The sequence below is a fragment of the Heterocephalus glaber genome, unplaced genomic scaffold (genome assembly GCF_053883595.1).
Source record: "Heterocephalus glaber isolate CG9 unplaced genomic scaffold, H.glaber_assembly_v1.0 deba00001577, whole genome shotgun sequence".
NCBI lineage: Eukaryota > Metazoa > Chordata > Mammalia > Rodentia > Bathyergidae > Heterocephalus > Heterocephalus glaber.
Genome location: NW_028258358.1, coordinates 11,494,276 through 11,507,410, shown reverse-complemented (window position 1 = coordinate 11,507,410; position 13,135 = coordinate 11,494,276). Strand labels below are relative to the sequence as shown.

Here is a 13,135-nt window from a genome sequence, read left to right as displayed (position 1 = left end):
GTGCCCTAATTTTGCTTTTTATAGCCAGCGTTTCTGTACCAAGCCTTTATCTCAGGTGTCTGTCTCACAAACCTGACCTAATATGAAAGATCCCAGTTTTGTTTTCTCAGAAAGTGTTGTCTAGTTGTTTCACAAAGAAAGCTAAATGCTTGTAATTAAGTGCCAGGTTAAATTGATCAGGAATTGTTTCAAATGCAGTTTCATCTCTCTCCAAAAGCCTGGCCGTTACATGAAAGGACATGTTCACTATTAAGAAAAAAACAGATGCTATAATAGTAACAGTTCAGGTCAGATGCATATTCAGTGGCATTAACAAACAGAAGCTCAATCACTATAAACACATACATGAATAAGTCAAAGACATGGCTCCCTTCAAGGAACTCTGAGTTCACAAGGGAGAGACAGACATGGGAATAAAATTTAGTAATGAGCAAGATAGAATTACTTGGGAAAGCAAGGGTCCTAAGGAGAGAGGGGAGAGTTTGCAGAGGCCCCACTGAGGAGACAAAATTTGATTATGTGATGTGAAAGAGAGTAAACTATTCCTAGGTTAAGGTAATATGGAAGATCATGCAGAACAACCCAGCACCATTTTCCCATAACCCCTGAAGCTTTCAGTGTGGCTTAGCTGGGTAACCCAGGACTATCAGTCTAACTGAGATTTTCAATTACCCCTAGCAACCTAGGTGAGTTCTGACACCCAGGGGGTTAAGACAGTATGAAAAGTACAGACTTTTCTCTCTCCAAAACACAAATGCCATGCTAAGGAGACCAAGAGGCATTCCAGTCCAAAAAGGAGTACATCTGAGGTCTCAGACTAAAGGAAACCTCACCCTCACAGGATTCAAAATAAGTTTGGGAGCAGACAGGGCCACTCCTTTTCAAACAGCCTGAAATCAATATGAACTATTTCCAGAAAGAACAAAAGTAGTGTGGGATTTAGTTCTTGAAGACACGTGGTATGAATTTTCACCTGACTTAACCTAATGGATAACCCCTTCAATATTATTTTCATACCAAAAATTTTGCCATGGATTTTGGCAAGGTGACACTGAATTACTTACTGATTTTTGACAATAAAATTGAGTTCCAATGAAAGAAGCATCAGAATTTAGAAATACAGCCAAGCTGGAGGTTTCAACTTCACTGCATATAGACTTCTTTGAAAATATTTTCTGTCTTTGGGTCTTTTGTTCATGCTACAACTTGACTCTCTTACCACAATGCTGTACTCAAAATTACAATTTTTTTTAAAAGGATAAAGCTTTCTTCTTTAGGATCAAAACTAAAGATTCAGTCTATATCCATATAAACACCTGAATATGTCAGCTCTGTAGAAACACCTAATTTCAATTCATATTCGATAATGACTTCTTAAGCCAAATTATTACTCTGGATTTTATTTTATTTCTTCACAATCTCTTCAATTAATTTTAACCCTTTTCATCTAGACCTACTAATGTCAAGATCCGTGCTAGACCTCTGCTTATCTACAATCCCATATTTAAACAAGGTCTTTTCCTGTCAACAGCATAATTAATGGTAATGCCCCAACTCAACCACCAAAGCAAGTAAGCAATGAAGCATTACGATTCTGCAATGAAGCTCACATTTTTTTTGAAAGCTCAGTGAATATTAGAAGATAAACATTCTTTTATATTTTTCACCGTGGTCTTTAAAATGTGCAATTGTAACAGGTTTAAAAAGAGGTTTAAAAGTGTTTGGTAGCATTTCCTACAGAACCAAACAGTGTAATAGTAATTGTCTCTGGAGTATAGTGTCTTGAAGAGAAACAAAGAAAAGTCCAACAAATATACTCAAGTGGAGAATACTCACATCTTGCCATTTCTGATCTTGTTCTTTTAATTGGGATTTTATTTTCTGCATCTCCTCATAACGCAGCTGACGCAAGTGCTGAACATCCTCTGGGCTGACATCACTCATGGACTTACTCCTGTGGCAAGAAAACCATGGTCACTAAGGTTCATGTGACCAGTCAGAAGGGCAAAAGGAAGGTTGGGCTTACATTTGGAAATTCCACCTAAATTTCTGATATGCTGCCTAGACGCTCCAGTGATAGCATCATGGGAACAGCACAAGAGAGATAAATGGTGTTTTTCCAAAATGCAGAAACAGGAGCCTGCTTCTCAAGCCAGGTGTAAATTTTTTTTTCACAAAATGGCCAAATTAATTCTGTACAAGTCTGAAAGAAATAATCTAATGGTCAGATTTGGAAAAGTCAATGCATCAAAATGTTTCTTTAGGGAAAAAATTATTATTAGCCACTAGAAATATCTGTCTTTATTTTGCTAGCTTCCCCAAAGGTAAGCTATTAAAGTTTGGCCACCTTTTCTGGGTGCTTACTAAATAATTTAGTGATTACCTGATATTTTCTCCTCAAGTTCAATACCATGAATAGATGTGCTGTTGCTTTTGAAAGATTCTGTAAGATCTACCCTGCCACTGCACTGGCCTTGTTTTCAAAGGACACAGGCAGTTTCCAGCAGCCTGTTAGAACCCCCTTGACTGCCCTTGCCTTGATCAAGGCAACGTTCATGGATTCACCTTGTTGCTCCCCTCAGGAGTTGAGGTCTAACCCCCCTTTTCCCCAACACTGGGGATTGAAGCAAAGGCCTTCACACTGAGCTGCATCCCCAGCCCTTTTCTTTTTTATTTTTTGAGACAAGATCTTATGAAGTCAACATATTGCCCAGGTTGTATTGAACTTGAAATCCTTCTGACACAGCATCCCAGAGTGCTGAGACTGCTGGACTGCACTAGAGAAGAAACAGAGAGCGGGCAGATCGACACAGGCAGTGACTGCTGTCTGTATGCACATAATACAAAGGGTAAACCACACCTGAGGAGAAAGGGAGATTAAGGATGCCCCACTCCCCACCTTTAGAAAGGAAGGGGTCAGGTCTGAATATTGAAGATCAAGTACAAATAAAAGAGACAGAAAGTGTGTAAAGGTGAGGTGCTCCCAATGCTCCTTCTTATAGATCCATCCTGTTGCACTTCTGAGTTAATCATAACTGACTATGTTCTTAGTTATTTAAGTGACTTACCTTATCTTCCTCCCATGCAATTCTGCCATTACATTTCCTTCATAAAGGAAACTCAGTCTTGTTTAGCTTAGGAATTCAATTACAGCTTCCTTGAGAAGGACTCCCAAGACTACAGCTTTGGATCTGCCCTTCCTTTCACTCATTTCCGTCTGCTCACTGAATAAAGATTTCTGCCTGAATATCCCCTAGGCAGCACAACTGTAAAAGGATCAGTTGAAATAATATCTAAAAAGGATTTTGTAACACCTGGTTATTGTTGATGTAGTTGAACTCAGTCTTGTTCCCAGTCTGCCTTCCCTCTGTATTTAATGGCCCTGCCCCCAATCATTCATATTTGAAACCTGAAAAGCATTTTTCACTTTTGTTTCTCCCTTCTCCTCACTTTCAGTTAGTTATCAACTCTTCTCATTGTCTCTTTCTTTCCATCTATATAGCCAACACCCGAGATCAGAGTATAGAAAGACCTCACCTAGACTTCCAAAACAGCTGCTTAACCTGTCACCCAAACAAGGTCTTGCCTCAAACGCTCCCTCTAACTCAAACATTCTCCCTCAGTACATGTGCCTTTTCTTCCCCAGAATTTGGAATTGAGCCCAAGGCCTTTGCACTGAGTTATATCCCAGGCACTTTTAAAAAAATATTTGAAGCAGGGGCTAAGTTGTTTGGGCTGGGTGGCTCAAATTTCCAATCCTCCTGCCTCAGCCTCCCTCACAAGCCCTGTATTCCTGGGAAGAAAAATACATTAACATAGCACCCAGGATACAGGATAGATTCATTTAATATCTGTGTTAAGAATGAGGTTAATTTTCATCATTGTTTAATCAAGAAAAATGTACTAAATTTGAAATGTTTCTAATTCTTTCTATGAGAAAGCATTAATGCTCCCACAAGATTTATGAAATTATTAAGGTTTTATTAAGGTAAGGAATAAACACAGAATATATGAGTGCACATATGAAAATATATGACTCGGGCTGGGGATTTAGCTCAGTGGTTCCAGTGCCTGCCTTGCACTGGAATTAACCACAAATAATGCAAGTATTTGAGCTAATCCAACAACAGACTCACTAAAAAGTGAAGAAAAAAATGTTTAGGACCAAAGCGTGAGGGGAATCTGGACACACAACCCATGAGGTTACATAAACTCCAGAACAAAATTGAAAGTGCTAATTAATACTTTAATAAATTTCTTTAGTGGAAGGTCGGGCTGTATAAATTGACACAGAACCTCTTTTACTGCTTTTATTCCTATGCAGTGAAACATTAACATGCATCTTCTATGCAGAAACAACTTCAGACATACTCAGCCACCTCATCTTTGACAAAGGATCCAACCACCCTCTTTGGAGGAAACAGCCTATTTAATAAATGATGTTGGAAAAACTGGATTTCAACTTGCCGAAGATTAAAACTAGACCCATAACTATCACCATGCACTAAACTAAGATTGAAGTGGATTAAAGATCTAAATATTAAGACAGAAACACTAAACTTGCTGGAAGATAAGTTAGGTATAACTCTTAAAGACACTGGCATAGGAAAAGACTTTATGAACAAAACCTCAGTAGCAAGGGAACTAGCATAAAGAATCAACAACTGGCATCTCATCTTATTAAAAAGCTTCTGCACTACAAGAGAAACCACCAACAGAGCTAAGAAACAACCTACAATGTGGGAAAAAAATTTTAGCAGCTGTACCTTAGACAAAAGACTACTATCTAGAATATATATAAAGAACTGAAAAAAAATCAGATCCCCCCTCAAATTCAAAGACCCAATTCAAAAATGGGTATCTGAAATGAACAGATATTTCTCAGACAAAGAAGTAAAAGCAGCAAATAAACATATGAAAAAATGTTCAACATCACTGGTCATTCAAGAGATGCAGATGAAAACAACACTGAGATTCCACCTCACCCAGAAAGAATGGCTGCTATCATGAAATCAACCAATAACAAATGCTGGCAGGGGTGTGGGGAGAAAGGAACCCTTCTCCATTGTTGGTGGGAGTGCAGACTGGTGCAACCACTGCGGAAATCAGTGTGGAGATACCTCAAAGAACTAGGGCTAGAGGTCCCATTTGATCCAGCTATTCCCTTGCTGGGTATTTTCCCAAAAGAATTAAAAGAATCATACCACAGTGATATATGTGCACCCATGTTCAGAATGGCACAGTTTGTAATAGCTAAAACTTGGAAACAGCCCAAGTGCCCCTCAACTGGAAACTGGATAAAGAAGATGTGGGGGTTTTTTATAAAATGGAGTACTACTCAGCCATAAAGAACAAGAAACTAGAGACATTTATAGCTAAATGGATGCATATTGAGGTCATACTCTTAAGTGAAATAAATAGGACACACATGTGTAAATAATGAATAGTTTCTCTAGTGTGAGAAACTGAAAGTGTAAATAAGGATTTAAATGATTAAAATGAATAACTGATAATTTGAAATAGGAAAAAAAGGTCCACAAGGGTAGGGGTGGTGGGAGGGGAAGGGGAAAGGAAAGAAGGGAAAGGAAAAATTATGAGAAAAGAAAAGAAATGGAAATGAAGTCTATGTAAATAGGGAAGGGTGGAGGGGGTGAAGGGCGCACAGGTAATGGGGGAAAAAATAAGAACCAAGATACATCATGTACAGGTACAAACACCCAATGATAAATGTAAACGTACTGTATACCTAAAATGTACCAATAAAGGAATTTAAGGGGAAAAAATCCATCTCACAAAAGTGCTTCTCAAGGGCAAGCCTAGAACCCATCTGGTGCTGTGTACAATTTTTATTAAAGCAAAAATGATTATGTGGGTTCTCCTGAAAGCTAACTTTTCAATTTGCTTCAAATTCACGAGTGAGCTGCACTTGGTGGTACACTCCTATATACACTCCTATATACACTCCTATATACACTCCAGTGCTCTTGGAGGCTGAAGCAGAAGGATCATAAATTCAAGCTCAGCCCAGGCAACATAGTGACAATGTCTCAAAACTTTTTAAAAATGAAAAAGGACTAGTGATATAGCTCAGTGCCAAGATCCTGCATTCAATCCCCAGTAATGAGAAAAAAAAAACAGGGACTTACCCCAGACTACACTGATAAAAATCTAGAACTTCTAGAGTCTTGAAGTCAGATCATGAAAAATTCTTTCCTGTCTCATCAGCATGAAGACCATATTATTAAATTCGTGAGGACTCACTGTGTGCCCAAAGCACTGCCAAGAAGCCTCTGTGGTTTATCTGCTTAAGCAAATCCCTAATCCAGTTCTACCACTCAGGAGTCAGCATCCTTGGGAAAGCTGAAATCTCTTTTGAAATGCAGATAACACCTGCCTGTCTACCTCACAAATTGAAATAAGCACCACAGATAGCATCAGTAAAACTGTTTGGGAAAACTACGATGGGTTACATGTTTTTTAAATGAAGTGCCAGTCACTGGTAGGTCACACCATAATTCTCTTAAAATTCATCTACCTGCTAGAGTTGTATTTCCTTATTTGGAAAGACTCCAGTTTACAACTGCATTTGGATTTTTGCCAAAAAATACAGGTGTAACATTTTGCCTTTTGGCTGAATAGAGTTATAATTGCAATTTGAGGAAGACAAGAACAGGAAAGTTAATGAAAAAGGTATCAATCATAAAATAAGATCAAACTTATAAAGATCTTATAAAAACTTATAAAATAAGATCTCCTACTATTCGGATTGCCTATAATGCTCCTGGCTTTTATTTTTCTTCTCTTTTTCTTTTTATTTTTTATTTTTGGCTAGTGTTAAGTCATCTTAGAATCCAATTTCAGGCTTACAGGTGAATATCTAAAAAGTAAGAGAAAAAAGGAATAAAGTAAGGCAAATTTTCCAAACTATGAAATCACCTGATAGTCTTACACAGCAAACAGAAATTCCAAGGGACAAAGTGAGGAGGTCCCCAGCCTTGAGAAGGAGATATGAATATACTTATAAATGTACCTCTCTATGATTTTCTTTAGATATTTTAAAATTCTGTGAAGAGTAGTCAATGCTATAACCTCTGTGAGAGGCTTTATAATTACCATAAACATAAAACAACATAATGAGGATTTTTCATTTATAGATTTATCATCTAAAGCAAGGTTTCTCAATAGAAACACTATTGATATTTGAGCCGGAAATGTTTGAGAGGAATATCCTGTGTTCTGTGGGACATTTAGCAACAACCAGGGCTATAAGGTACTAAATGAGAGTAGCATGCATACACACCTGGTTGTGACAACAAAAAGTGTCTCCAGGCATTACCAAATGTCTCCTGGCATGAAAAAAATCTACCTAAAGTAAAGCACACCAACTTTCCTTGTTCTTTCTTTTTGCTGTCTTGTGACTTGATAATTCTACAGATTCTTTTGGCCAAAACCTCTAAGAGAAGTATAAGTGGTCATAGTTGTATTTGATTATAACTTCACCTGCAATCAGTGTTTGTTTCCTGTTCATGATGCACAGACTGAATTGCTTAATCACATTACAAGATTATTTCTGTATATTCTTTTTTTTTTTTTTTGGTACCAGGGATCGAACTCGGGTCCTTGCGCTTGCGCAGCAGGCGGCGAAACCACTGAGCTAAATTCCCAGTCCAATTTCTGTATATTCTTATAACACATTTTTATCTTTCATTAACAGCTTATTCCAGAAGACAACATAACTAAATTTTCAAATTTCACAGAACCATATAGACATAAATTCATGAAGCACAAAAGCACACATGAGAAACACAGCCACATACAAAGCATCTTGCTACAAATAAACTGAAGGTGTTAAATGACAAATAAGAAGCAAGTCATCAGGCTGGGCAGGTGGCTCAATAGCAGAGCACATGCTTAGCATGCACAAGGCCCTGGGTTCAATCCTCAGCACAGACACATGAAAGTCAGAATTTAATAGGTTAAGAACTCAAAAGGCAATTGCACATTTCTCTTAAAAGTGCTCCTTACCAAAAAGAAAGCATTCATATTACAGGAGGTTATTTTTCAATTACAGGATGTTGAGCAATAATGCTTTTCCAAATAAACACACCAAGCTTAACAAGGTACATTGTGTTCAGAGAAAGATCACTGAATGAAAACATGAAATGGGTTGTGAGTTAAAAGCCTATATATAATTGAATTTGTATTCAACTGAATTTTTATTTTATTTTCATTGCCTATCAGCTTAAGGAAAGCACTGGTGACTGATAGGATATGGGGGGATCAACTGATCTAAAAATCACTAGAGTTTTCTAAAGAAACATTACTGTCCATTATTAGACAAGTTATGCATTATTCATCAGTCTCAATTTACAGATTATCTTGTTTTATTTGTATAGTTACCTTGGCACTAAGCCACTTGGGGAACAGCCTTTAAAACAAATACAGTACTATCCAAAAAACTATCTTGGAATTTTCTACAGAAACCATTTGCTGCTGCTAGCTATAGTTCAGAAAAACCTTTAGCTTTTTGAGCTTTGGTCTTTAGGTCTCTTCCCTCTCTCCTCCCCACTCCTGCCCTCTCCTCTCCCCTCTTTTCTCTCTTTTTTCCTCTCCTCTCCCCCGACCTGCCTCTCAGTTTGAACCCAAGGACTTCACACTCATGAGCTACTTCCCTAGCCTTTTTTTGGTTGGGGGTGGGGTGGGGTGGCACATTGGATCTTGCTAAACTGGCCAAGTTGGGCTTGAACTTACAAGTTTCCTAACTCAGCCTCCCAGAGTACTGGGATCACAGGTATGCACAACCACACCTGGCTGGTTCCTCCCTGAACTCAGTCACATAACATTCCCTTAACTAAGGAGGAACACACTAGTCAGTGAGATAGTATGCACACATGACAATTAAGTACTTGTACTCTGGGCACTTATATCCGCTTAAGGTAAAATAGCTATTCCTGAGACCTGCTTATTTTATAAAATCATATTTAATTCACAAATGACAAATCTTTCTGAAAGTTATTTAAAATGCTTGAAGCTCCAAAAGGAAGAAGGAGGCAGTACTGGGGAGTGAAGCCAGGGCCTTATGAATGTGAGGCAAGCACTCTATCACTAAGCTATATTTTCAACCCTGCCAAGAGATTTTTAATCAAGTTAAAACAGTTTTCCCATGATGAAATGAGAATTGCAGGCATTAAGAATTAAGTATTATTCTACAGACTGCCTTCTTCGCCTTCACAGATGAAAACAGCATTATAAGTGTATGAGGATCTGGGCAAAGGATAACATGCCTTAACATGACACACTGAAAATATGCTGAGAGACATTTTTTAAAATCAGTGGTTGAGAAGTACTCCCAGTAAGTTGTCCATGGCTCAATTACATTTTTGACATTTAGAATAGTTCTATTATTGCATTAAATGGTAATTTTGTTACCGTCCAAGATTTCTGAACTATCTAAATTATCAAAAGCTACCAAATTAGATATCCTTAGAAATGAAGTAAATCCTGGGGAAAATACTCAGCCACCAAGGCTTAGGTAGAAATTAAAATTTGAAAGCCTTAAATTCTTGTACTCAAAAACTATTACCTATAAGATTCACAAAGCCTCAGAAAGTTTGGTGGAAACTACTCAGAAATAGATACCTGGTGATTTTATAATAAGAATGAATAATTTAAAAATTTTTTTATTATTCTAGAAATTAAAAAGAACTTCCTGAGGGTTAGTTTTGCACTACCATGTCTACCACTTGACAATTAAACATCAGTAGACAAAAACTGAGAATTAGTGATACAGTTCTTGCAACAATACTGCAAACTAGCAAGATGTTATTTTTGCAATTTTGAAAATCTAGTTTTGTTCTATGCATACTATGTTATAAGTTTTTATGCTAATCAGGAATCGTAAAAATGTTTCCAAATATTTGTAGTGGAGGGGCTGGGGATTTAGCTCAGTGGTGCTGCTGCCTGCCCCGCAAGGGCAAGGTGCTGAGTTCGATCCCCAGTAACAAAAAACAAAACAAAACAAAACAAAACAATATATATTTGTAGTAGAAGACTGATGCCATTCACCATCCCTACTAACACAGCTCTCCATGAGCTGAGTAGATGAATTGTACCAACTGTGGGCATTCTAACCTGGAGTAAATGCTATTATCTTTTTCTACTACAGGCTTTCTAAAACATGGTTCAGCAACCATGAAATTAGAAGCGTAAGTCTATTTACCACTCAAATATCAAAATATACACAATCTTAGGTATTCTTAACTCATTAAATTTTTTAAAAAAGAAAAAAGGGATAGAACTGAATTTTAAACTTCTAATATAACAGAAATTTTGTTTTATATAGTATTTCATGCACTGTACACTCAAATACAGAAATAGTATCATTAGGCTGCAACATTAATAAAAACTTCCAATTTTAAAATTTCATGCACTGCATAAAGCATCCCCATTCAGTGACATGCCGAGATAGAAATGCAATGACAAGTTACACAAAAGCCAAGAATTAAGCACAGATTTTTTTTTTACTGTGAACCACAAAACTTACCCATTCTCACCATAAATCTTTTGAAAGAGTCTGAGAAATCAGAAAACCAAAAATTTTAAAAGTCACATTTTCCAGTTATGTTAGTTTCTAATTGTTCAGTGTCTTTTGAGTCTAATTGAGGATGGACATATCTCAAAAGGTTGCTTCTTCAGCTGCATTCTTGATTATGTTCCAAGTGCTCATCCATCTTATATCTCAAGAAACTCAGATTAAGCAAAATGAAAGCTTTCAATTTACTGACCCAACAAGTCTATAAGAAAAGGCTTCCCATTGTCAGGAAGTAGCAAGTTAGATTTAGAGTCTACTAATTTTATTCAGCCTAATCAGATTTGTCCATCTCAAAATTCAATAAACATTCATCAAAAAGGCAAGTTATAAATAATTACATTACCAAAATGTCCACAACTGCATACATGTAAAACTCAGCAGACAGTAAATAACATTCATGCATTTTGATGAAATTTGCATTAAACTTTATAAATAAAAATGTTATAAGTTGGTAGTCCAAGAAACCTCCTTCAAAAGCAGAAGTCAAGCTAAATAAAATTTGCAATGCCATATTTTAAGGAATATGCATACCTCAAAAACTTAGGCAATCCAAAATATGAGAAACACATATAAAGCCAAACTACCACCAGACTATTATAGAAATGCCTGAATATAAGAATAAAAGTCTGGGGCCAGGGATTTAGTTCAGTGGTTCTGCCACCTGTTCAAGTGCAAGGTCATGAGTTTGATCCCTGGTACCAAAAAAAAAAAAAAAAAGAAAGAATAAAAGTCTGTAAATATAATTGGAAAACATTTTTATGAAATTTCATATTATAGAATAGTACCGCAGTCTAAAAGCCAAAGATTCATATATATATCTTCTCAAATGGGCTTAAAAGATGTGCAAATATGGAATTGCACCTTTTTTAATGAAATAACTAAAAAAGCAAAATAAATTTTTACAGGATGCTTCAACACAGCACACGACATGCAGGGTTGAGCAATGTGATACTGCCTTTGGCACATGGAAAGTTACACAAGACCATCTATTACAAGCCAAACTCTTGCAAAAACACACTCTGACCTCTCCACCATTAGCCTCTTCTTGTGCCTAAGCCGGCTGGCCTCGCAGATGGCCCCCCACTTCTCTAAGTCGGCCTCACTGCAGGGGCCAGGGGTGAAGGTGATGGGAGGCACAGGAGTGCCCAGTTTCCAAGACTGGATCTTACGAGTCAACATGTCATCTTTCTTCCGCTGATATGAAGGAACTAATATTCTACAGCTATTACTTTTTTCTTTGGATGGGCGTGTCCTTTCAAGTACACAGAGAAATTTGGCTTGGATTTCCGGAGGCAGAGTCCAGGGATCGGGAAAAGGGACTGGCTGGTATCTATCTGGGGCCCCGGAGAGAGGCACTTCTTTTTTCGGTGCTGGAATTCGGCGGACAATCATATCGTCTTTTTCTAAATCTGGTAGTACAAGTTCACCTTCTCTATACTGCAAAATTATATCTCGCTCTATGGGTTCATCTTGCTCAGAGAATCTTTTGAAGTCTTCAAAAGCCCGAAGAACACATGGATTTGCATGGAAAGCCCCAGTTTTTCTGACAAAGAAATCATCATTTTCTAAGTCAGGATCCAGAGCTGTCATTTCAAGGTCATCTTTTCTATTGCCTGGTGCATGAGAGAGATTCTTTCTGTGTGTTATGAGCCTTGGGCCAGAAGTGGGATCGATTTTGATATTTGTTTCAGAAGACAAGATGTCGTCAGAGTATGTTTGGAGGGCCTGAAGTAATAAAAACTGACTGAAGCAGAGAAAGGAAAAAAGGAAGGGAGAATCATATTAAGTTTGAGGAGAAAAGGTAATTGCAAGTGGAATTATTTTAGGGTCATGGGAGCACTCAAAAGACAGACAGACTACCATTAAATGCTATCATCTGTGACTTTCCTATGGATCTCTTACAGAAACAAGAGCAAAACATACTTCCCCAGATAACTGGGCACTACTGAGGGCAAGGAATGGGCTAGAACTTGCACCAGGGATACCTCTCTCAAAGGCTTTCTTGTGTTACTCCTTGTGCCCATTTTTTCATTCCCTTAGCCTGAGTAGCCACATGCCCCCACTAGAGAGAAGCACTGCTCTCAGAAAGTTTTAACAGGTAGCTGTTATGCACTTTATGCAACAGGTACATATAATGATGAGCAAAAAAACCTAAATTTCTCTTAAGTTTTATAAAAGACTTTAAGGAATGCTTTGCATTCTCCCATCAGACTTGCCCCTCCCAGTCTCTATCTAAAAGTTATTTCCTTTCTCCACATCTCTATACATGGCACAATTGTAAACTCTGGTAATCTTTTTTAAAAGCCTTTTTGGAATGGTTTTCTGAAAGAACTATATAATATATAAAGAAATATATACTCTTTTGCACATTATTGTGCTAACAAAGAATATCAAATCCCATAGACTTCTAGGCTTACATGCTCATATGTTATATATTATGTTTTTATACTAAATCTATAAAGCATGTTTCCATGTTGCAGGACAGTGAGGTTGAGGTTAACACAGCAGCAAAAGCAGGCCAATTAGGTGCCTCAGGCCAGACCC

The 13,135-nt window shown here is 37.5% G+C and overlaps 1 protein-coding gene across 31 annotated transcripts in view; it reads right to left on the bottom strand.

Annotated features, from left to right (window-relative positions):
• Lmo7 (LIM domain 7) overlaps positions 1-13,135 on the bottom strand; it is a 219,473-nt gene that overhangs the window by 39,980 nt on the left and 166,358 nt on the right. For 28 of the 31 annotated variants that reach the window (XM_087192927.1, XM_004845237.4, XM_087192905.1 and 25 more), the window contains 3 exons: positions 11,616-12,335; positions 10,544-10,573; positions 1,837-1,954 (listed from right to left, as the gene is read on the bottom strand). In XM_087192927.1, coding sequence (XP_087049053.1) covers positions 1,837-1,954; positions 10,544-10,573; positions 11,616-12,335 — 868 coding nt within the window. The remainder of the gene's footprint in view (positions 1-1,836; positions 1,955-10,543; positions 10,574-11,615; positions 12,336-13,135) is intronic. The other 3 variants (XM_013072394.3, XM_087192926.1, XM_087192916.1) reach the window with 1 other exon arrangement.